The following is a 25,484-nucleotide window of genomic DNA, read 5'->3' on the forward strand; positions in this document are numbered from 1 at the left end:
TCCGAGGCGTCTGTGGATGCAGAGTGGACACGGGACTTCCAGCACTCACCCACTATGGTAACAGCTGGACGCCGCAGGGTGGAGGCTGCGGGTGTGAACAGCGTCCAACCCGCAGCGTCTACAGAACGTGGGCACCTACCCTAATAAAGATGGCGGAACTTGTCGCCGACTAGCATAGAGGGCAGTCCGTGCAGAGAGGCCTCCGGCGGAGGGAGGACGGAGGGAGCCTGCAGCGGCCTCTAGCGGGGAGTAGAAGAATGTAGCGCTGCGCTCCGTGTACAGCGGCCCCTGGTGGCAGTAACGCGGCACTGCAGGCGGTGTGGGGGAGAGCGGGACGGGCGGGGTCGGACACTGAGGAGTCAGAGACCGGAGAACTGAGCGGTGAGTGCGGCCCGGGGTCCCGGGGGCCACAGCCCGGCCCGTGTGTGTGTGTGCGGGGTGTCCGTCACCGGCGGGGCCGTCCTGAGCGGGGGGCTCGGCGGGGACAACTTTATATACCGCTCGTCACAAGCCCCTTCATAATAGCTGTGCGGGGATCTGTATACCCCTCATATAACGCTGTATACCCCTCATATAACGCCGTATACCCCTCATATAACGCCGTATACCCCTCATATAACGCCGTATACCCCTCATATAACGCCGTATACCCCTCATATAACGCTGTATGCCCCTCATATAACGCTGTATGCCCCTCATATAACGCTGTATGCCCCTCATATAACGCCGTATACCCCTCATATAACGCTGTATACCCCTCATATAACGCTGTATACTCCTCATATAACGCTGTATACCCCTCATATAACGCCGTATACCCCTCATATAACGCCGTATACCCCTCATATAACGCCGTATACCCCTCATATAACGCCGTATACCCCTCATATAACGCCGTATGCCCCTCATATAACGCCGTATGCCCCTCATATAACGCCGTATGCCCCTCATATAACGCCGTATACCCCTCATATAACGCCGTATACCCCTCATATAACGCCGTATGCCCCTCATATAACGCCGTATGCCCCTCATATAACGCCGTATGCCCCTCATATAACGCCGTATGCCCCTCATATAACGCTGTATACCCCTCATATAACGCTGTATACCCCTCATATAACGCTGTATACCCCTCATATAACGCTGTATACCCCTCATATAACGCCGTATACCCCTCATATAACGCCGTATACCCCTCATATAACGCCGTATACCCCTCATATAACGCTGTATACCCCTCATATAACGCTGTATACCCCTCATATAACGCTGTATACCCCTCATATAACGCTGTATGCCCCTCATATAACGCTGTATGCCCCTCATATAACGCTGTATACCCCTCATATAACGCTGTATACCCCTCATATAACGCTGTATACCCCTCATATAACGCTGTATACCCCTCATATAACGCTGTATACCCCTCATATAACGCTGTATACCCCTCATATAACGCTGTATACCCCTCATATAACGCTGTATACCCCTGATATAACGCTGTATACCCCTGATATAACGCTGTATACCCCTGATATAACTCTGTATACCCCTCATATAACGCTGTATACCCCTCATATAACTCTGTATACCCCTCATATAACGCTGTATACCCCTCATATAACGCTGTATACCCCTCATATAACGCTGTATACCCCTCATATAACGCTGTATACCCCTCATATAACGCTGTATACCCCTCATATAACGCTGTATACCCCTGATATAACGCTGTATACCCCTGATATAACGCTGTATACCCCTGATATAACGCTGTATGCCCCTCATATAACGCTGTATACCCCTCATATAACGCTGTATACCCCTCATATAACGCTGTATCCTGCTGGGTGTGTGTGTGTGTATATATATATATATATATATATATATATATATATATATATCTGCATACCCCTCATATAACACTATATCTACCTGGTATAACGCTGTGTACTCTTCTGTGTGTGAATATATAGCTGTATGCTCATATGACACTGCATATCCCCGATATAACGCTGTATACTCCTGTGTGTGTATATATAGCTGTATCCTCCTCATATAACGCTGTATACTCCTGTGTGGTGCGCTTGCTGTCCAGCTGGTCACTACAGTCTGTGATCTTCTGTGTGGTGCGCTTGCTGTCCAGCTGGTCACTACAGTCTGTGGTCTTCTGTGTGGTGCGCTTGTTGTCCTGCAGGTCACTTCAGTCTACGGTCTTGTGTGTGGCGCGCTTGTTGTCCTGCTGGCCACTTCGGTCTACGGTCTTGTGTGTGGTGTGCTTGTTGTCCTGCAGGTCATTTCAGTCTACGGTCTTCTGTGTGACGCGCTTGTTGTCCTGCAGGTCACTTCAGTCTACGGTCTTCTGTATGGCGCGCTTGTTGTCCTGCAGGTCACTTCAGTCTACGGTCTTCTGTATGGCGCGCTTGTTGTCCTGCAGGTCATTTCAGTCTACGGTCTTCTGTGTGACGCTCTTGCTGTACTGCTGGTCACTTCAGTCTACGCTTTTCTCCTTTCTAGTTCTGCAGATGATCGGTCCAGTCTCCGCTCTTCTCCTGTGCAGTGCTCGCTGTCCAGCTGGTCATTTTAGTGTGCACTCTACTCTTGTATATAGCATGCTTGCCAGCTAGCCCGTCTGTTGAGCCTCCTCACTTCAGATTTACATTCAGCTGGCTAGTTGAGCCACTGTTCTTTTCCTGTGCAGTGCGCTCATTGTCTGACCAGTGCACTTGTCAGTTCAGTCCCTTCTTTTTTCTTGTACGGTGCGCTCACCTTCCAGCTAGTCACTTGAGCATCTGCTCTTCTCAAGCACGGCGTTCTTGCTGTCAAACTGGTCAGTTGCGCCATTGCTCTTCCCCATGTACGGTGTACTTATTTTATTGCTTGTCAGTTGTGCCTCCACTCTTCTCATTTGTGGCACGCTCCTGTGCGCTTAGTTCAGTTTCTCCTCTTATATGAAGTGCTTTCCATCTAGTTGCTCAGGTAAGCCCCTGCTCTTTCTCTGTACGGTGCGCTCACTGTTCAGCTGGTCAGTTGTCAGTGCTCTTTCTCTGTACGATGCGCTCACTGTTCAGCTGGTCAGTTTTCAGTGCTCTTTCTCTGTACGGTGCGCTCACTGTTCAGCTGGTCAGTTGTCAGTGCTCTTTCTCTGTACGGTGCGCTCACTGTTCAGCTGGTCAGTTGTCAGTGCTCTTTCTCTGTACGGTGCGCTCACTGTTCAGCTGGTCAGTTGTCAGTGCTCTTTCTCTGTACGATGCGCTCACTGTTCAGCTGGTCAGTTGTCAGTGCTCTTTCTCTGTATGGTGCGCTCACTGTTCAGCTGGTCAGTTGTCAGTGCTCTTTCTCTGTACGATGCGCTCACTGTTCAGCTGGTCAGTTTTCAGTGCTCTTTCTCTGTACGGTGCGCTCACTGTTCAGCTGGTCAGTTTTCAGTGCTCTTTCTCTGTACGGTGCGCTCACTGTTCAGCTGGTCAGTTTTCAGTGCTCTTTCTCTGTACGGTGCGCTCACTGTTCAGCTGGTCAGTTGTCAGTGCTCTTTGTACGATGCGCTCACTGTTCAGCTGGTCAGTTTTCAGTGCTCTTTCTCTGTACGATGCGCTCACTGTTCAGCTGGTCAGTTTTCAGTGCTCTTTCTCTGTACGGTGCGCTCACTGTTCAGCTGGTCAGTTGTCAGTGCTCTTTCTCTGTACGATGCGCTCACTGTTCAGCTGGTCAGTTTTCAGTGCTCTTTCTCTGTACGGTGCGCTCACTGTTCAGCTGGTCAGTTGTCAGTGCTCTTTCTCTGTACGATGCGCTCACTGTTCAGCTGGTCAGTTGTCAGTGCTCTTTCTCTGTATGGTGCGCTCACTGTTCAGCTGGTCAGTTGTCAGTGCTCTTTCTCTGTACGATGCGCTCACTGTTCAGCTGGTCAGTTGTCAGTGCTCTTTCTCTGTATGGTGCACTCACTGTTCAGTTGGTCAATTGTGTCAGTGCTTTTTCTCTGTACGGTGCGCTCACTGTTCAGCTGGTCAGTTGTGTCAGTGCTCTTTCTCTGTACGGTGCGCTCACTGTTCAGCTGGTCAGTTGTGTCAGTGCTCTTTCTCTGTACGGTGCGCTCACTGTTCAGCTGGTCAGTTGTCAGTGCTCTTTCTCTGTACGGTGCGCTCACTGTTCAGCTGGTCAGTTGTCAGTGCTCTTTCTCTGTACGGTGCGCTCACTGTTCAGCTGGTCAGTTGTCAGTGCTCTTTCTCTGTACGGTGTGCTCACTGTTCAGCTGGTCAGTTGCGTCAGTGCTCTTTCTCTGTACGGTGCGCTCACTGACTCTCGGCTATGCCTATTTCTTTCTATGTCTGTGATGCTCTCTGCACTACCTGCCTCTCGATGCCTGTGACGCTCTCGGTTATGCCAATTGCTTTCTATGTCTGTGACGCTCTTGGCACTACTTGCCTCTCGATGCCTGTGACGCTCTCGGCTATGCAAATTGCTTTCTATGTCTGTGGTGCTCTCGGCACTACTTGCCTCTCGATGCCTGTGACGCTCTCGGCTATGCCAATTGCTTTCTATGTCTGTGGTGCTCTCGGCTCTACTTGCCTCTCGATGCCTGTGACGCTCTCGGCACTTCCTGCCTCTCGATGCCTGTGACGCTCTCGGCACTACCTGCCTCTTGATGCCTATGGTGCTCTCGGCCCTACCTGCCTCTCGATGCCTGTGACGCTCTCGGCACTACCTGCCTCTCGATGCCTGTGACGCTCTCGGCACTACCTGCCTCTCGATGCCTGTGACGCTCTCGGCTATGCCAATTGCTTTCTATGTCTGTGACGCTCTCGGCACTACCTGCCTCTCGATGCCTGTGACGTTCTCGGCTATGCCAATTGCTTTCTATGTCTGTGGCGCTCTCAGTCATGCCTGCCTGCCTCTCGGCTATGACTATTGCTTTCTATGTCTGTGACGCTCTCGGCACTACCTGCCTCTTGATGCCTATGGTGCTCTCGGCCTTACCTGCCTCTCGATGCCTATGGTGCTCTCGGCCTTACCTGCCTCTCGATGCCTGTGACGCTCTCGGCACTACCTGCCTCTCGATGCCTGTGACGCTCTCGACACTACCTGCCTCTCGATGCCTGTGACGCTCTCGGCCCTACCTGCCTCTTGATGCCTGTGACGCTCTCGGCCCTACCTGCCTCTCGATGCCTGTGACGCTCTCGGCCCTACCTGCCTCTCGATGCCTGTGACGCTCTCGGCCCTACCTGCCTCTCGATGCCTGTGACGCTCTCGGCACTACCTGCCTCTCGATGCCTGTGACACTCTCGGCTATGCCAATTGCTTTCTATGTCTGTGGCGCTCTCAGTCCTGCCTGTCTCTCGGCTATGCCTATTGCTTTCTATGTCTCTGACGCTCTCGGCCCTACCTGCCTCTCGATGCCTGTGACGCTCTCGGCTATGCCTATTGCTTTCTATGTCTTTGGCGCTCTTGGTCCTGCCTGCCTCTCGGTCCTACCTGCCTCTCGATGCCTGTGGCGCTCTCGGCTATGCCAATTGCTTTCTATGTCTGTGGCGCTCTCGGTCCTGCCTGCCTCTCGGTCCTGCCTGCCTCTCTGCTATGCCAATTGCTTTCTATGTCTGTGGTGCTCTCAGTCCTGCCTGCCTCTTGATGCCTGTGGCGCTGTCGGCTATGCCAATTGCTTTCTATGTCTGTGGTGCTCTCGGCACTACCTGCCTCTCGATGCCTGTGACGCTCTCGGCTATGCCAATTGCTTTCTATGTCTGTGGCGCTCTCGGTCCTGCCTGCCTCTCGGCTATGCCAATTGCTTTCTATGTCTGTGGTGCTCTCGGCACTACCTGCCTCTCGATGCCTGTGACGCTCTCGGCTATGCCAATTGCTTTCTATGTCTGTGGTGCTCTCGGCACTACCTGCCTCTCGATGCCTGTGACACTCTCGGCTATGCCAATTGCTTTCTATGTCTGTGGCGCTCTCGGTCCTGCCTGCCTCTCGGCTATGCCAATTGCTTTCTATGTCTGTGGTGCTCTCGGCACTACCTGCCTCTCGATGCCTGTGACGCTCTCGGCTATGCCAATTGCTTTCTATGTCTGTGGTGCTCTCGGCACTACCTGCCTCTCGATGCCTGTGACGCTCTCGGCTATGCCAATTGCTTTCTATGTCTGTGGCGCTCTCGGTCCTGCCTGCCTCTCGGCTATGCCAATTGCTTTCTATGTCTGTGGCGCTCTCGGCACTACCTGCCTCTCGATGCCTGTGACTCTCTTGGCACTACCTGCCTCTAGATGCCTGTGACACTCTCGGTTATGCCAATTGCTTTCTATGTCTGTGGCGCTCTCGGTCCTGCCTGCCTCTCGGCTATGCCAATTGCTTTCTATGTCTGTGGCGCTCTCGGCACTACCTGCCTCTCGATGCCTGTGACTCTCTTGGCACTACCTGCCTCTAGATGCCTGTGACGCTCTCGGTTATGCCTATTGCTTTCTATGTCTGTGGCGCTCTCGGTCCTGCCTGCCTCTCGGTCCTGCCTGCCTCTCTGCTATGCCTATTGCTGCTTTCTATGTCTGTGGTGCTCTCAGACCTGCCTGCCTCACGCTCTAGGTCCTGTCTTGCGTGCTCTCGGCCCGGTCTCTCTTACTGTCTATCTTGCGCTCTCTCGGACCTGCCTCATGTGGTCTCTCTATCTGGGGTGCTCTTAGCCCCGTCTCTGTTCTGCTCTCGGACTGACTCTTGCGCGCTCACTTCCTGTTGCTTCATCTTGGGCACGTCCTCCTGTTTAACCCCTTCCTGCCGCCTTCGCCTGTCTCGCTCGCTCTCTCTGAGTGATGGACACGGTTTGAGGAGTTGGACATCTCCTTGGTGAGTCACATTCGTGCATTTCCCCTCTCATCCGGTGTCATTCCCCCGTTGTCTCGTCTTTGCAGAGATCTCTACTGTCCCAGCAGCTCCTCACTGTGTAGGGATCAGGTCCTGAAACGCGACAGCTCGCTTTCTTCCATTTATGCGTTATGTGTAAGTCTGGGTGTATCCGCCCGTGTGTCACCCGGCGGGTGAGCGGGCGGCGCCTCTAGCTGCAGAATTCACGCCTGGAGGATACAGACTCTGATCGGTATGTAGTAATCACAGAGGCGGATGACAGACGTGACAAGAGTGCAGGAATGCATCACTGCAGGCTGAGGAAGAGACGGGACAGAGGACTGTGCACCGAGGAGAGCGGGGAGCTCAGAGCTCCGGGCCCTATAAATGGGGGGCACAGACCTCCGGGCCTTATAAATGGGGGGGGCACAGGGCTGCGGGCCGTATAAGTAGGGGGCACAGTGGTCTGTGCTGTGTACAGAGGAGAGCGGGGAGCTCAGAGCTGCGGGCCGTCTAAATAGGGGGCACAGGGGCCATATAAGTAGGGGGCACAGTGGTCTGGGCTGTTTACAGAGGAGAGCGAGGAGCTCAGAGCTGCGGGCCGTCTAAATAGGGGGCACAGGGGCCATATAAGTAGGGGGCACAGTGGTCTGGGCTGTGTACAGAGGAGAGCGAGGAGCTCAGAGCTGCGGGCAGTATAAATAGGGGGCACAGGGGCCATATAAGTAGGGGGCACAGTGGTCTGGGCTGTGTACAGAGGAGAGCGAGGAGCTCAGAGCTGCGGGCCGTATAAATAGGGGGCACAGGGGCCATATAAGTAAGGGGCACAGTGGTCTGGGCTGTGTACAGAGGAGAGCGAGGAGCTCAGAGCTGCGGGCCGTATAAATAGGGGGCACAGGGGCCATATAAGTAGGGGGCACAGTGGTCTGGGCTGTGTACAGAGGAGTGCGAGGAGCTCAGAGCTGCGGGCCGTATAAATAGGGGGCACAGGGGCCATATAAGTAGGGGGCACAGTGGTCTGGGCTGTGTACAGAGGAGTGCGAGGAGCTCAGAGCTGCGGGCCGTATAAATAGGGGGCACAGGGGCCATATAAGTAGGGGGCACAGTGGTCTGGGCTGTGTACAGAGGAGAGCGAGGAGCTCAGAGCTGCGGGCCGTATAAATAGGGGGCACAGGGGCCATATAAGTAAGGGGGCACAGTGGTCTGGGCTGTGTACAGAGGAGAGCGGGGAGCTCAGAGCTGCGGGCCGTATAAATAGGGGGCACAGGGGCCATATAAGTAGGGGGCACAGTGGTCTGGGCTGTGTACAGAGGAGAGCGAGGAGCTCAGAGCTGCGGGCCGTCTAAATAGGGGGCACAGGGGCCATATAAGTAGGGGGCACAGTGGTCTGTGCTGTGTACAGAGGAGAGCGAGGAGCTCAGAGCTGCGGGCCGTCTAAATAGGGGGCACAGGGGCCATATAAGTAAGGGGGCACAGTGGTCTGGGCTGTGTATAGAGGAGAGCGAGGAGCTCAGAGCTGCCGGCCGTATAAATAGGGGGCACAGGGGCCATATAAGTAGGGGGCACAGTGGTCTGGGCTGTGTATAGAGGAGAGCGAGGAGCTCAGAGCTGCGGGCCGTATAAATAGGGGGCACAGGGGCCATATAAGTAGGGGGCACAGTGGTCTGGGCTGTGTACAGAGGAGTGCGAGGAGCTCAGAGCTGCGGGCCGTCTAAATAGGGGGCACAGGGGCCATATAAGTAAGGGGGCACAGTGGTCTGGGCTGTGTGCAGAGGAGAGCGAGGAGCTCAGAGCTGCCGGCCGTATAAATAGGGGGCACAGGGGCCATATAAGTAGGGGGCACAGTGGTCTGGGCTGTGTGCAGAGGACAGCAGGGGGCTCAGAGCTGCGAGCCGTATAAATAGGGGGCACAGGGGCCATATAAGTAGGGGGCACAGTGGTCTGGGCTGTGTGCAGAGCGGGGAGCTCAGAGCTCTGTGCCGTATAAATAGGGGGCACTGAGCTGTGTACAGAGGAGAGCGCTGATTTTGCAGGTTTCACCCCCTATAGAGAATGGAGAGATCTGTATTTTTTATCTTTGGTACACCTCACCTGTGAGAGGCAGAATCTAAGCGTGACGGTGACCAGAAACACACAGGGCAACTAAGGAGTGGCCCGTAAGAAACATTTCAGGGTCCTGGAGTGGCCTAGGTCTCCAGACCTGAACCCAATGGACAATCTTTGGAGGAGCTGAATCTAAACTGTCCAGTGACAGCCCCTGAATCCTGAAAGATCTGGGGAAGATGTATGGGGGAGGGGGCCAATATCCCTGCTGCAGTGTGTGCAAACCGGGTCTGTATTTCTATTGTATCAAATACTTATTTCATAAAGTAATTTTATAAAGTAATTATGTAAAAATCCTAAAATGCGATTTTCTGGATTTTATTTTTGGATTCTGTCTCACAGACCAAATGTACGATAAAAATTACAGCCCTCTCCGTTCTTTGTAGGGGGAAAAACTTGGAAAATCGGCAGCGTATCAAATAGTTCTCTTCCCCACTGTATATAGGCTGGGCTCGGGCTGACTATGGAATGGAGCTTGGGTTCCTTCTCGCTCCCCCTCGTGGTTTGCTATCAGTCGGCTCCGTGTTGTAGGTGTTATCTGGGGCTATATCCTTCCTTGTGCGGAGGCTGAGCACAATGCTGTTTAGGATGTCTGCGCACTCTGATAGTCTTGTCGTCACTTTTGGACCGCGGTGAATTTCCGTTGATGCGCTGTGATCAATGTATGACAGAGTGGGACCTGATCCACCCGTCGCCTCCATCGTCGGGGTTAATATATAATCTCACACCGTGCCAGGCTCATGTGTACATGACATCGTCATCCCGAACTCATGTGTAAGTGACGCCGTCACCCCAGGTCATTGTGTCAGTGACGCCGTCACCCCAGGTCATTGTGTCAGGGACGCCGTCACCCCGCGCTCATGTGTGACACCATCGCCCCAGGTCCTTGTGTCAGTGACACTGTCACCCCGAGCTCATGTGTGACACCATCGCCCCAGGTCCTTGCGTCAGGGACGCCGTCACCCCGCGCTCATGTGTGACTCCATCGCCCCAGGTCCTTGTGTCAGTGACACCGTCACCCCGTGCTCATGTGTGACACCATCACCCCAGGTCCTTGCATCAGTGACGCCGTCACCCCTGTTCATGCAGCGCGTTTACTTGTTCTTATTGTAATGTGCGCATTGTGATTTTTGCCGCCTTCAGTCTGATTCTACAAAGAAGGATCAGATATGGAAGCAAGGAAACACGTGTGACACGTACCAAAGTGTTACCCCTCCGATTCCTCCTGTGCCCCCTGGTACTCTGATTAGGGCTCTACACCCCTCGTCATTCAACACTTTCATCAGGTCGTTTGCACCATTTCCCAGTGGTGCTGAGATCTTATCCGGTGCTTTGACTTCACTCTGGGTCCAACTCAACCCAAACCATCGGCACTCCCCTGAGGTCAGGTGATTGTGGAGGCCATGTCCTGTGATACAGCCTTCATCGCCATCCCTCTCCTCCTTGGTCACATCGCCCTTACATTGCCTGGGGATGTTCTGAATCATTTTCCAGGTGATCACAAATGATGGTCTGCGAAGCACAAACCAGAACCTTGTGGTGGCCGTGTTCTGTGTAATGGGCCTTGTATTTGCAATAAATCACCTGTATTGTCATCAGCTGAGCCCCCATGACACCTCCTTTGTATGATTCATGGTGAACACCAGTCATGGGGAAACCATCCTCTCACCTCTTCTGCATCTCACAAAGGCTTGGTGGTGGGTAAAAAAAAGTCACATTTGGACGCTTCATAGCACAAAGCAGATTTCTACTCCTCGAACGTCCAGTCTTGTTGCTCAGTCCATCAGTATCATCTTCTTGTTTGCTGCCCTCGGTAGTGTCATCTTATTGTCTGTGCTCCTTGGTGGCGATGGCTTCTTGTTTTCCACCCTCTGTGGTGGCTGCTGCTAGTCTGTGCTTCTTGGTGGCAGCTGCTGCTTGTACACTCCTTGGTGGCAGCTGCTGCTTGTCTGTGCTCCTCGGTAGCGGCTGCTGCTTGTCTGTGCTCCTCGGTGGCGGCTGCTGCTTGTCTACACTCCTTGGCGGCTGCTGTTTGTCTGCGCTCCTCAGTGGCGACTGCTGCTTGTCTGCGCTCCTCGGCTGCTGCTTGTCTGCGCTCCTTGGTGGTGGCTGCTGCTTGTCTGTGCTCCTCGGTGGCGGCTTCTGCTTGTCTGTGCTCCTCGGTGGCGGCTTCTGCTTGTCTGTGCTCCTCGGTAGTGGCAGCTGCTGCTTGTCTGTGCTCCTCGGTAGTGGCGGCTGTTGCTTGTCTGTGCTCCTCGGTAGTGGCGGCTGTTGCTTGTCTGTGCTCCTCAGTGGCGGCTTATGCTTGTCTGTGCTCCTCAGTGGTGGCTGCTGCTTGTCTGTGCTCCTCAGTGGTGGCTGCTGCTTGTCTGTGCTCCTTGGTGGTGGCTGCTGCTTGTCTGTGCTCCTCATTGGCAGCTTCTGCTTGTCTGTGCTCCTCGGTAGTGGCGGCTGTTGCTTGTCTGTACTCCTCAGTGGCGGCTTATGCTTGTCTGTGCTCCTCAGTGGCGGCTTCTGCTTGTCTGTGCTCCTTGGTAGTAGCGGCTGCTGCTTGTCTGTGCTCCTTGGTAGTAGCGGCTGCTGCTTGTCTGTGCTCCTCAGTGGCGCATTCTGTTTGTCTGCGCTCTTCGGTGGCGCCTTCTTATCAGAGCTCCTCGGTACTCTAACATACAGAATTAATACAAAATCAAATTGTGATGAACATTATATGTGGTATAAGATGTCCAATATAAAAAATCACCATCAAGAGTGTTTGTCTCACTACCACTATAACATGGATATATATATATGGATAACTGCCCAAATCACATAAATATACCAAAAACCACCAAGCCGTCCTAGAATCCGAAAATAACAACTTTATTGAATATTATAAAAACATGTCATATCAGACAAACGGATATGTGGGACTAAAAGATGGCAAACAGATGCTACCAACATCAAACAGAAAGCCCAAGGTTGGTGTATCCCTGGTAAAAGGTATATACAGATATATGCAGGTTTCAATAACGCACATAGATAAATGGAGATATAAATATATATTATTTAGTAAGTACCAGCTAGCAGAGCGTGAGTAAATCATAAACCCCATTACTATTGACATAACAAACAATGTAGTGACTCCATATATTACCTTATGGATTATGGATCTTTCCCGCAGGGACACCCGTTCACCCCGACGCGCGTTTTGATAATGATACCTTCCTCAAGTCCCACATATCCGTTTGTCTGATGTGACATGTTTTTATAATATTCAATGAAATTGTTATTTTTGGATTCTAGGACTGCTTGGTGGTTTTTTGTAAACATACAGAATTGCAGAGCACCTTTACACTTCACCAGATATAATACACCACATTGCGTAGCCACCTCACGTTTTGCAGAGGCCTGTGGTGATAGACACTTTTTTTTCTTTTTTTGTGGATGTGAATGGGTGAATAGATGAGTGCAGAGGGCCAAGTTGGCAGAAGTGTCTTGTGCTGAGGGACGCCTGCTGGATAGTAACATAAGTAGCAGCTGATGGAATGAGTCCTGGACTCCACCAAGAGTCCATTTCTTGTATTCTGCTAGCCGTGCAGTAGATACTGTGGTACCAAACGACTACTGATTGGTAAAGCTGGTACCAGTCATCAGGCGGCCTCATTACAAAGGTCCTGCTAGTATATGTCTCTGCTCAACATAGTGCCGGCTCTTTCTTCAGCGACGTCACAGACGTTCACGAGTTCGCTGCTGTCAAGGACGTTAGTTCAGTCTCTTCCTTCATACAAACGGTCACGACACAGCTGTCGGGTGACCTGGGGCCAAGGGCTCATTTCCCGACCTTAACACTAGGGGCGCCCTACCTCTCCATGCTCCCTGGAATACTTCTGAAGGTGAAGATGCCGGGGCCTCCGCCCTTGCCTTATCTCCTAAATTAGCCCTCCATCAGTTCTTTTCCTCCACCCAGGGAAGAGGGGGCGCTATTGTGTACCGTAGTGCACTAACCCGACAAACAAGGCAACACGGACAAGGGTTAACAGAAAACTCCAGACATACAAATATTCACTCGCATATAACAGAGGAATTTATCAGGGTGTGGAGGTAGGGGAATAAACCAATATAGAGAAGAATAAGGAATTACCATGCATACAAACCAAGCAACAGTCACAGATAACTCCTCCAACTCTCCTTCTCATATGAACTCCTCTCCCTCCGTTAGCCATGCAGCAAATGCTAGCTCTGACAAGGATTAGTAACAGAGCCCGGATTATAAAGGTAAGAAGGAGCGGCTGACCGAGCTCAGCTGTGAGTACAGGGATTTCCAACATGGCCGACTAACCCCTGTTCTGCCAGAAGGAATAAACACATTTAAAGGGAACCTGTCACCCCCAAAATCGAGGGTGAGGTTAGCTCACCGTCATCAGGGGCTTATCTACAGCATTCTGTAATGCATTCTGTAATGCTGTAGATAAGCCCCCGATGTTACCTGAAAGAGGAGAAAAAGACGTTAGATTATACTCACCCAGGGGCGGTCCGGTCCGATGGGTGTCTCAGGTCCGCTACAGCGCCTCCCATCTTCATTCCATGACGTCCTCTTCTGGTCTTCACGCCGCGGCTCTGGCGCAGGCGTATTTTGCCCTGTTGAGGGCAGAGCAAAGTACTGCAGTGCGCAGGCGCCGGAAAGGTCAGAGAGGCCCGGCGCCTGCGCACTGCAGTACTTTACTCTGCCCTCAACAGGGCAAAGTACGCCTGCGCCAGAGCCGCGGCATGAAGACCAGAAGAGGACGTCATGGAATGAGGATAGGAGGCGCCGGAGCGGACCTGAGACACCGGGCCGCAGCGGGACCGCCTCTGGGTGAGTATAATTAACCTCTTTTTCTCATCTTTCAGGATACATCGGGGGCTTATCTACAGCATTACAGAATGCTGTAGATACGCCACTGATGACGGTGAGCTTACCTCACCCTCGATTTTGGGGGCGACAGGTTCCCTTTAATATGACAGAGAAGTTCTTATTCTCAGTGCCGGAGTAGGAACAATCAGACGCTGTGGTCTTCTGGTGTCACACTGTCACTGTAACCCTGTGACACAAGTGGTATAAAGCGGTCATCACAGTGATGGGGCGCAGAGGAGTCTGAGAAGCCGCACTCAGGATTATCACACTGGTTCCTCCCTCCAGGTTCGCTGGGGAGCTTGTACTTGGAATTAAGGAGAAGTCCTCTGCGATAGATCCGTGAGTGACCGGTGTGGAGCTTCAGACCACTGCTGACACCACAATGCTGCAGACCTGTCTGTGAGAACGGTGCCATAAGTAATGGCTGCTGCCGGACTTCGGTGGGACGGGGTCCTGGCCACTCTATGGCCCCTAGTGGTGGGGGTCCCAGCCGCTCTGTGGCTCCAGATGGTGGGGGTCTGCTCTGTGGCTCCCGGTGATGGGGGTCCCAGCCACTCTGTGGCTCCCGGTGATGGGGGGTCCTGTCTGCTCTGTGGCTCCCGGTGGTGGGGGTCCTGTCTGCTCTGTGGCTCCCGGTGGTGGGGGTCCCGTCTGCTCTGTGGCTCCCGGTGGAGGGGGTCCCAGCTGCTCTGTGGCTTCAGGTGCTGGGGGTCTTGTCTGCTCTGTGGCTCCCGGTGATGGGGTCCCAGCTGCTCTGTGGCTCCCGGTGGTGGGGGTCCCAGCCGCTCTGTGGCTCCAGATGGTGGGGGTCTGCTCTGTGGCTCCAGATGGTGGGGGTCTGCTCTGTGGCTCCAGATGGTGGGGGTCTGCTCTGTGGCTCCCAGTGGTGGGGGTCCCAGCTGCTCTGTGGCTCCCGGTGATGGGGGTCCCAGCCACTCTGTGGCTCCCGGTGATGGGGGGTCCTGTCTGCTCTGTGGCTCCCGGTGGTGGGGGTCCCGTCTGCTCTGTGGCTCCCGGTGGTGGGGGTCCCGTCTGCTCTGTGGCTCCCGGTGGTGGGGGTCCCAGCTGCTCTGTGGCTCCCGGTGATGGGGGTCCCAGCCACTCTGTGGCTCCCGGTGATGGGGGGGTCCTGTCTGCTCTGTGGCTCCTGGTGGTGGGGGTCCCGTCTGCTCTGTGGCTCCCGGTGGTGGGGGTCCTGTCTGCTCTGTGGCTCCCGGTGGTGGGGGTCCCAGCTGCTCTGTGGCTCCCGGTGATGGGGGTCCCAGCCACTCTGTGGCTCCCGGTGATGGGGGGTCTTGTCTGCTCTGTGGCTCCCGGTGGTGGGGGTCCCAGCCACTCTGTGGCTCCAGGTGGTGGGGGTCCTGTCTGCTCTGTGGCTCCCAGTGGAGGGGGTCCCAGCTGCTCTGTGGCTTCAGGTGGTGGGGGTCTTGTCTGCTCTGTGGCTCCCGGTGATGGGGTCCCAGCTGCTCTGTGGCTCCCGGTGGTGGGGGTCCCGTCTGCTCTGTGGCTCCCGGTGGTGGGGGTCCCGTCTGCTCTGTGGCTCCCGGTGGTGGGGGTCCCAGCTGCTCTGTGGCTCCCGGTGATGGGGGTCCCAGCCATTCTGTGGCTCCCGGTGATGGGGGGTCCTGTCTGCTCTGTGGCTCCCGGTGGTGGGGGTCCCGTCTGCTCTGTGGCTCCCGGTGGTGGGGGTCCCGTCTGCTCTTTGACTCTTGGTGATGGGGGTCCCAGCTGCTCTGTGGCTCCCAGTGGTGGGGGTCCCAGCTGCTCTGTGGCTCCCGGTGGTGGGGGTCCCGTCTGCTCTGTGGCTCCCGGTGGTGGGGGTCCCGTCTGCTCTTTGACTCTTGGTGATGGGGGTCCCAGCTGCTCTGTGGCTCCCGGTGATGGGGGTCCCGTCTGCTCTGTGGCTCCCGGTGATGGGGGTCCCAGCTGCTCTGTGGCTCCCGGTGGTGGTGGTCCCGTCTGCTCTGTGGCTCCCGGTGGTGGTGGTCCCAGCTGCTCTGTGGCTCCCGGTGGTGGTGGTCCCGTCTGCTCTGTGGCTCCCGGTGGAGGGGGTCCCAGCCGCTCTGTGACTCCAGGTGGTGGGGGTCCTGTCTGCTCTGTGGCTCCCGGTGGTGGGGGTCCCATCTGCTCTGTGGCTCCCGGTGGTGGGGGTCCCATCTGCTCTGTGGCTCCCGGTGGTGGTGGTCCCAGCTGCTCTGTGGCTCCCGGTGGTGGGGGGTATCCCGGTTGCTTGGTGGCTCCCGGTGATGGGGGTCCCAGCTGCTCTGTGGCTCCCGGTGATGGGGGTCCCAGCTGCTCTGTGGCTCCCGGTGATGGGGGTCCCAGCTGCTCTGTGGCTCCCGGTGGTGGGGGGTCCCGTCTGCTCTTTGACTCTTGGTGATGGGGGTCCCAGCTGCTCTGTGGCTCCCGGTGATGGGGGTCCCGTCTGCTCTGTTGCTCCCGGTGATGGGGGTCCCAGCTGCTCTGTGGCTCCCGGTGGTGGTGGTCCCGTCTGCTCTGTGGCTCCCGGTGGTGGTGGTCCCAGCTGCTCTGTGGCTCCCGGTGGTGGTGGTCCCGTCTGCTCTGTGGCTCCCGGTGGAGGGGGTCCCATCCGCTCTGTGACTCCAGGTGGTGGGGGTCCTGTCTGCTCTGTGGCTCCCGGTGGTGGTGGTCCCTTCTGCTCTGTGGCTCCCGGTGGTGGTGGTCCCAGCTGCTCTGTGGCTCCCGGTGGTGGTGGGTATCCCGGTTCCTTGGTGGCTCCCGGTGATGGGGGTCCCAGCTGCTCTGTGGCTCCCGGTGATGGGGGTCCCAGCTGCTCTGTGGCTCCCGGTGATGGGGGTCCCAGCTGCTCTGTGGCTCCCGGTGATGGGGGTCCCAGCTGCTCTGTGGCTCCCGGTGGTGGGGGTCCTGTCTGTTCTGTGGCTCCCGGTGGTGGGGGTCCTGTCTGCTCTGTGGCTCCCGGTGGTGGGGGTCCTGTCTGCTCTGTGGCTCTCGGTGGTGGGGGTCCTGTCTGCTCTGTGGCTCCCGGTGGTGGGGGTCCCAGCTGCTCTGTGGCTCCCGGTGGTGGGGGTCCCAGCTGCTCTGTGGCTCCCGGTGATGGGGGGGTATCCCGGTTGCTTGGTGGCTCCCGGTGGTGGGGGTCCCAGCTGCTCTGTGGCTCCCGGTGATGGGGGTCCCAGCTGCTCTGTGGCTCCCGGTGATGGGGGTCCCAGTTGCTCTGTGGCTCCCGGTGATGGGGGGTATCCCGGTTGCTTGGTGGCTGCCGCTCATGTATCTTTCATCGTGTTAGTGCACAGGACCTGACGTTGCGTCTGTGAGATTTAGGCTGTGTGCACAAGTTGCGTTTTTATGTGTTTCTGCTGCGTTTTTTGCCACAGCGGAAACGCTTAATAAGTGCTTAAAAAGCGCGTTCCCATGCAATCCTATGGAGTTCCACAGTTGCTGTGCCGATGCTGCGGAATCGCATAGCGGTAAAATCCGCAACATGTTCATTATTTCTGCGGAATCGCTGCGATTCCACCGCCATAGGATTACATTGAAACGCTCACTTCCCGCATGTGGCTATGCCCACCATCATGTGCGGAGGGTGCCCGGGTCTGGAGGAGAGGAGTCTCTGGTCCTCAGTACAATATTCCTGTAAAAAAAAAAAATAATTAAAATAACAAATCGTGCTATACTCACCTTCTGATGGCCCCGGAGTCCTCCCGCCTCTCAGCGGTGACTGCGGCGGCTCCCGTTCCCAGGATGCATTGCGCAAATCACCCGAGATGACGTCACTAAGGTCCATCGCGCAAAGCATCCTGGGAACGGAACGTATCGGGAACGCCGCTGAGGAGATCGGGGGCCGTCGGAAGGTGACAATAACCAGGTTTTTCATTTTTTTTTATTATTTTTAACCCTGCTGTTGTCTTCGGTCTGGGGAGAACGATTTTGAACTTTGGTATTTTTTTGGGGTGTTCAAGATGCGGTTCTGAAACTTGTGGTTGATTGACTTAAATGAGGATGGGTCGGTTGGCCACTGGTTTCAGAGCCGCATCTTGAATATTTTAAAGAATATTGAAGTGCAAGGTCGGTCGTTTTTGACCGAAGACAACAGCAGGGTTAATATTCTATCACTTCCTATTGATGATGCATGGGCTTCAGAAGTGTCACCACCTGTCGCTCACTGCTCCAAGCGATGCTCAAACATTCTGCAAACTAAAAACACTTGTGACTTGCAGGGAGTTGTGGAAATGCTGCGGAGAACATGTGCACATAGCCGTACGACCATTCCTATTATCTCCATGGATGCTCTACATAAGTGTCCGGTGCTGTCGGTGCACCGGCGCCTGCTAGCTGCAGCTTATGGGCTCCCTGTATGTACATTCCTTTAGGAGGCTGCTGACCGCAGAGAAGTGACTCTACCTCCCCTCCCCCGCAGCTCCTGACACTTCTCTCTATATAAGGACAAGACACATGGATCTCACCACTTCCTCTGCATCCTCCGACCTCATAGCCCCGCTATACTGTGTATATACAGGCTGTATCCTCTGCTATACTGTGTATATACAGGCTGTATCCTGCCCTGTACTGTATATACAGGCTGTATCCTGCCCTGTACTGTATATACAGGCTGTATGCTGCCCTGTACTGTATATATACAGGCAGTATCCTCTGCTGTAGTGTGTATACATGCTGTATCCTCTGCTATACTGTATATACAGGCTGTATCCTCTGCTATACTGCATATACAGGCTGTATTCTGCTTTGTAGTGTATATACAGGCTGTATCCTCCCCTGTACTGTATATATATACAGGCTGTATCCTGCCCTGTACTGTATATACAGGCTGTATCCTGCCCTGTACTGTATATACAGGCTGTATCCTGCCCTGTACTGTATATACAGGCTGTATCCCCCGCTATACTGTGTATATACAGGCTGTATCCTGCCCTGTACTGTATATACAGGCTGTATCCTCCGCTATACTGTGTATATACAGGCTGTATCCTGCCCTGTACTGTATATACAGGCTGTATCCCCCGCTATACTGTGTATATACAGGCTGTATCCTGCCCTGTACTGTATATACAGGCTGTATCCTCCGCTATACTGTGTATATACAGGCTGTATCCCCCGCTATACTGTGTATATACAGGCTGTATCCTGCCCTGTACTGTATATACAGGCTGCATCCTCCGCTATACTGTGTATATACAGGCTGTATCCTGCCCTGTACTGTATATACAGGCTGTATCCTGCCCTGTACTGTATATACAGGCTGTATCCTCTGCTATACTGTATATACAGGCTGTATCCTCCGCTATACTGTGTATATACAGGCTGTATCCTCCCCTGTAGTGTATATACAGGCTGTATCCTCCCCTGTAGTGTATATACAGGCTGTATCCTCCCCTGTAGTGTATATACAGGTTGTATCGTCTGCTGTAGTGTATATACAGGCTGTATCCTCTGCTGTAGTGTATATATACAGGCTGTATCCTGCCCTGTACTGTATATACAGGCTGTATCCTCTGCTGTAGTGTATATACAGGCTGTATCCTCCCCTGTAGTGTATATACAGGTTGTATCGTCTGCTGTAGTGTATATACAGGCTGTATCCTCCCCTGTAGTGTATATACAGGCTGTATCCTGCCCTGTACTGTATATACAGGTTGTATCGTCTGCTGTAGTGTATATACAGGCTGTATCCTCCCCTGTAGTGTGTATATATACAGGCTGTATCCTGCCCTGTACTGTATATACAGGCTGTATCCTCTGCTGTAGTGTATATACAGGCTGTATCCTCCCCTGTAGTGTATATACAGGTTGTATCGTCTGCTGTAGTGTATATACAGGCTGTATCCTCCCCTGTAGTGTGTATATATACAGGCTGTATCCTGCCCTGTACTGTATATACAGGCTGTATCCTCTGCTGTAGTGTATATACAGGCTGTATCCTCCCCTGTAGTGTATATACAGGTTGTATCGTCTGCTGTACTGTATATACAGGCTGTATCCTCCGCTATACTGTGTATATACAGGCTGTATCCCCCGCTATACTGTGTATATACAGGCTGTATCCTGCCCTGTACTGTATATACAGGCTGCATCCTCCGCTATACTGTGTATATACAGGCTGTATCCTGCCCTGTACTGTATATACAGGCTGTATCCTGCCCTGTACTGTATATACAGGCTGTATCCTCTGCTATACTGTATATACAGGCTGTATCCTCCGCTATACTGTGTATATACAGGCTGTATCCTCCCCTGTAGTGTATATACAGGCTGTATCCTCCCCTGTAGTGTATATACAGGCTGTATCCTCCCCTGTAGTGTATATACAGGTTGTATCGTCTGCTGTAGTGTATATACAGGCTGTATCCTCTGCTGTAGTGTATATATACAGGCTGTATCCTGCCCTGTACTGTATATACAGGTTGTATCGTCTGCTGTAGTGTATATACAGGCTGTATCCTCCCCTGTAGTGTATATACAGGTTGTATCGTCTGCTGTAGTGTATATACAGGCTGTATCCTCCCCTGTAGTGTATATACAGGCTGTATCCTGCCCTGTACTGTATATACAGGTTGTATCGTCTGCTGTAGTGTATATACAGGCTGTATCCTCCCCTGTAGTGTGTATATATACAGGCTGTATCCTGCCCTGTACTGTATATACAGGCTGTATCCTCTGCTGTAGTGTATATACAGGCTGTATCCTGCCCTGTACTGTATATACAGGCCGTATCCTCTGCTGCAGTGTATATACAGGCTGTATCCTCCCCTGTACTGTATATACAGGCTGTATCCTCCCCTGTAGTGTATATACAGGCTGTATCCTGCCCTGTACTGTATATACAGGCTGTATCCTGCCCTGTACTGTATATACAGGCTGTATCCTCTGCTGCAGTGTATATACAGGCTGTATCCTGCCCTGTACTGTATATACAGGCTGTATCCTCTGCTGTACTGTATATACAGGCTGTATCCTGCCCTGTACTGTATATACAGGCTGTATCCTCCCCTGTACTGTATATACAGGCTGTATCCTCCCCTGTACTGTATATACAGGCTGTATCCTCCCCTGTAGTGTATATACAGGCTGTATCCTCCCCTGTAGTGTATATACAGGCTGTATCCTCTGCTGCAGTGTATATACAGGCTGTATCCTCCCCTGTAGTGTATATACAGGCTGTATCCTCCCCTGTAGTGTATATACAGGCTGTATCCTCCCCTGTAGTGTATATACAGGCTGTATCCTCCCCTGTAGTGTATATACAGGCTGTATCCTCCCCTGTAGTGTATATACAGGCTGTATCCTCCCCTGTAGTGTATATACAGGCTGTATCCTCCGCTATACTGTACATATCACGTACATGTCTCCTCTGTGTATCGTACGCTCGTATATATCATGTACATGTCTCCTCTGTGTATCGTACGCTCATATATATCACGTACATGTCACCTCTGTGTATCGTACGCTCGTATATATCATGTACATGTCTCCTCTGTGTATCGTACGCTCGTATATATCACGTACATGTCACCTCGGTGTATCGTACGCTCGTATATATCATGTACATGTCACCTCTGTGTGTATCGTACGCTCGTATATATCACGTACATGTTACCTGTGTGTATCGTACGCTCGTATATATCATGTACATGTCACCTCTGTGTATCGTACTCTCGTATATATCACGTACATGTCACCTCTGTGTATCGTACGCTCGTATATGTCACGTACATGTCACCTCTGTGTATCGTACACTCGTATATATCACGTACATGTTACCTCTGGGTGTATCGTACGCTCGTATATATCACGTACATGTTACTTCTGTGTGTATCGTACGCTCGTATATATCACGTACATGTCTCCTCTGTGTATCGTACGCTCGTATATATCACGTACATGTCACCTCGGTGTATCGTACGCTCGTATATGTCACGTACATGTCACCTCTGTGTATCGTACGCTCGTATATATCACGTACATGTCACCTCTGTGTATCGTACGCTCGTATATGTCACGTACATGTCACCTCTGTGTATCGTACACTCGTATATATCACGTACATGTCTCCTCTGTGTATCGTACTCTCGTATATATCACGTACATGTTACCTCTGTGTGTATCGTACGCTCGTATATATCACGTACATGTTACCTCTGTGTGTATCGTACGCTCGTATATATCACGTACATGTCTCCTCTGTGTATCGTACGCTCGTATATATCACGTACATGTTACCTCTGTGTGTATCGTACGCTCGTATATATCACGTACATGTTACCTGTGTGTATCGTACGCTCGTATATATCACGTACATGTTACCTCTGGGTGTATCGTACGCTCGTATATATCACGTACATGTCTCCTCTGTGTATCGTACGCTCGTATATATCACGTACATGTCACCTCGGTGTATCGTACGCTCGTATATGTCACGTACATGTCACCTCTGTGTATCGTACGCTCGTATATGTCACGTACATGTCACCTCTGTGTATCGTACGCTCGTATATATCACGTACATGTCACCTCTGTGTATCGTACACTCGTATATATCACGTACATGTTACCTCTGTGTTTATCGTACGCTCGTATATATCACGTACATGTTACCTCTGTGTTTATCGTACGCTCGTATATATCACGTACATGTCACCTCTGTGTGTATCGTACGCTCGTATATATCACGTACATGTCACGATATGGTATGAAATATCATATAAGTAGTTTCTCTTGCTAGCAGGCTGTGGGCTTAAAAGCCTCCCCCCCCCCCCCCCCTTCCCTTTCACTCAGCCAAGAGCTGCCTTGCCAATGTACTGGGGGGAGTTTTATGGCCGAAAGGTATTTACGACTAGGCTCAAATCTTCCTCTAGCAGAGAAGTGTTTAGAAGTGTCTAGAAGTTTCCAGAAATCCATGGAAGTTCTTTGTTCTGTTTTTGTAAGATATTATGCAAACCGTTTACGTTAAGAACATGAAAATATATATTCTTACTCTCCCTCGGTGGATCTGCCCATCCCTCTAAACACGGGCTTCGAACTCCATCTGGTAAAGAAGTAGGGATTTCTCTGTAAATATGTATCTCAGATAGGACATATTTGATCTCATTAGAATGCCCACGTTAATCCGAGATGAATGCTGGGTTTGTTATGACTATGACATGTTTTGTAGCGAAGTTATAGAAATTAGAGAAAATAGATTAAAGTTTAGTTAGACTGAAGAGGTAGGAGGGACGAGGTGATCCAACCCCTTTCTGGGATGTCACAGGCTGAAGCTATAACTGTCTGCCAAGATCCCCAGCTCAGTCTTCTTGACTTCTTGTCTTCTCCTGGAGAGCCCTGAGCACGTCTAATGAACTGGGACATATGGTTGCCTGCAATGCAATGAACTGAGAACATGTGAGTGTTATCTTTTCTCCTTTAATCCCCTTTATGTTATAATTACCTTGTACATGTTTGCAATTGTCTCATTTGTAACATCTTTGTAAAATATTTTGATAAAGCACTGCCTAACTTTTGAGGGGTATATTATTTCATGCCAGTTCTTTCTCCATGCTCTAAAAACGTACCCTAAGTCTCCTTAAGGGAATTACGCTACTGTGTTGGGTTAGTTTCGGACCCGTTTAATCGAAGCTGGTGGCAGCGATACCGTGCAGGCTTTTGGGGTGATGTTGTAGCGACTGCGGCGTTGTTAATTATTGTTCCTGCCTGAGTGGGAGTAGTTTATCGCGTCGCTGCTGCGTGCCCAATGGCCAGTACATAGCAGGCAGCCTTTCTGGTGACTAATTACCCCAGGTGCAGTACCTCATCTGACCTGGAGAGTAAGGGGGCGCCAGAGAGCTGCAATTTTTAAGTGGAACTGTAAGCGGGATATACATAAATCCCTGCAGTTCGTGGTATATTGCAGAGCAGTGGGATACCTAGAATAATCCCACCGCTGCCACCAATTTGTCAGGATTCCCTGACCGCTGCCACCAATTTGTCACGATTCACACTGTGACCGTCACCCCTACGTCACAAATCGGGGTGACTTTAGGCCAACAGACGGCTATCACATGTGCAGGGGGGCTTATCTTAGTTATCCCTGCACTCCACAATGTGATGAAACAACACCCACAGGGCTATTGACCTTAGTTTACAGCAGGGGCTTATTCTAGGTATCCCACTGCTCTGCAATATACCACGAACTGCAGGGATTTATGTATATCCCGCTTACAGTTCCACTCAACACTTGCAGCTCTCTGGCGCCCCCCTTACTCTCAGGTCAGATGAGGTACTGCACCTGGGGTAATTAGTCGCCAGAAAGGCTGCCAGCTATGTACTGGCTATTGGGCATGCTGCAGCGACGCGATAAACTACTCCCACTCAGGCAGGAACAATAATTATCAACGCTGCAGTCGCTACAACATCACCCCAAAAGCCTGCACGGTATCGTTGCCACCAGCTTCGATTAAACGGGTCCGAAGCTAACCCAACACAGTAGCGTAATTCCCTTAAGGAGACTTAGGGTACGTTTTTAGAGCATGGAGAAAGAACTGGCATGAAATAATATACCCCACAAAAGTTAGGCAGTGCTTTATGAAAATATTTTACAAAGATGTTACAAATGAGACAATTGCAAATATGTACAAGGTAATTATAACATAAAGGGGATTAAAGGAGAAAAGATAACACTCACATGTTCTCAGTTCATTGCATTGCAGGCAACCATACGCCCCAGTTCATTGGACGTGCTCAGGGCTCTCCAGGAGAAGACAAGAAGTCAAGAAGACTGAGCTGGGGATCTTGGCAGACAGTTATAGCTTCAGCCTGTGACATCCCAGAAAGGGGTTGGATCACCTCGTCCCTCCTACCTCTTCAGTCTAACTAAACTTTAATCTATTTTCTCTAATTTCTATAACTTCGCTACAAAACATGTCACAGTCATAACAAACCCAACATTCATCTCGGATTAACGTGGGCATTCTAATGAGATCAAATATGTCCTATCTTTCTTTACAGAGAAATCCCTACTTCTTTACCAGATGGAGTTCGAAGCCCGTGTTTACAGGGATGGGCAGATCCACCGAGGGAGAATAAGAATATATATTTTCGTGTTCTTAACGTAAACGGTTTGCATAATATCTTACAAAAACAGAACAAAGAACTTCCATGGATTTCTGGAAACTTCTAGACACTTCTAAACAGTTCTCTGCTAGAGGAAGATTTGAGCCTAGTCGTAAATACCTTTTGGCCATAAAACTCCCCCCAGTACATTGGCAAGGCAGCTCTTGGCTGAGTGAAAGGGAAGGGGGGGAAGAGGCTTTTTAGCCCGCAGCCTGCTAGCAAGAGAAACTACTTATATGATATTTCATACCATATCGTGACAACGTACATGTCACCTCTGTGTATCGTACTCTCGTATATATCATGTACATGTCACCTGTGTGTATCGTACGCTCGTATATATCACGTACATGTCACCTCTGTGTATCGTACGCTCGTATATATCACGTACATGTCACCTCTGTGTATCGTACGCTCGTATATATCACGTACATGTCACCTCTGTGTGTATCGTACGCTCGTATATATCACGTACATGTCACCTCTGTGTGTATCGTACGCTCATATATATCACGTACATGTCAATGCCATGTTTTTCCAATGCAAAAGTTTGGGAACCCTTGGAGATTTGTGTGCTCAGATACCTTTGACCAAGCTAGGATTT

General features: G+C 51.9%; 2 protein-coding genes across 4 annotated transcripts in view; one reads left to right on the plus strand and one right to left on the minus strand.

The window, feature by feature from the left end:
• The first annotated feature begins 318 nt into the window (after positions 1–318).
• TLN1 (talin 1) overlaps positions 319–25,484 on the plus strand; it is a 111,927-nt gene continuing 86,761 nt past the window's right edge. For 2 of the 3 annotated variants that reach the window (XM_069745550.1, XM_069745561.1), the window contains exon 1: positions 319–381. The gene's annotated coding sequence lies outside the window, so the exon portion shown is untranslated. Of the gene's footprint in view, positions 382–6,744; positions 6,826–25,484 lie in introns of those variants that run through there. The other variant, XM_069745556.1, reaches the window with a different exon arrangement.
• Positions 10,750–12,775, minus strand: LOC138657608 (acidic proline-rich protein PRP25-like). The gene is made up of 2 exons (XM_069745352.1): positions 12,768–12,775; positions 10,750–11,587 (listed from the first exon to the last, which is right to left on the minus strand). Exons 1-2 carry the CDS (start codon positions 12,773–12,775, stop codon positions 10,750–10,752), a joined length of 846 nt encoding a protein of 281 aa, XP_069601453.1.

Source organism: Ranitomeya imitator, chromosome 1 (genome assembly GCF_032444005.1).
Source record: "Ranitomeya imitator isolate aRanImi1 chromosome 1, aRanImi1.pri, whole genome shotgun sequence".
NCBI classification, from domain to species: Eukaryota; Metazoa; Chordata; class Amphibia; order Anura; family Dendrobatidae; genus Ranitomeya; species Ranitomeya imitator.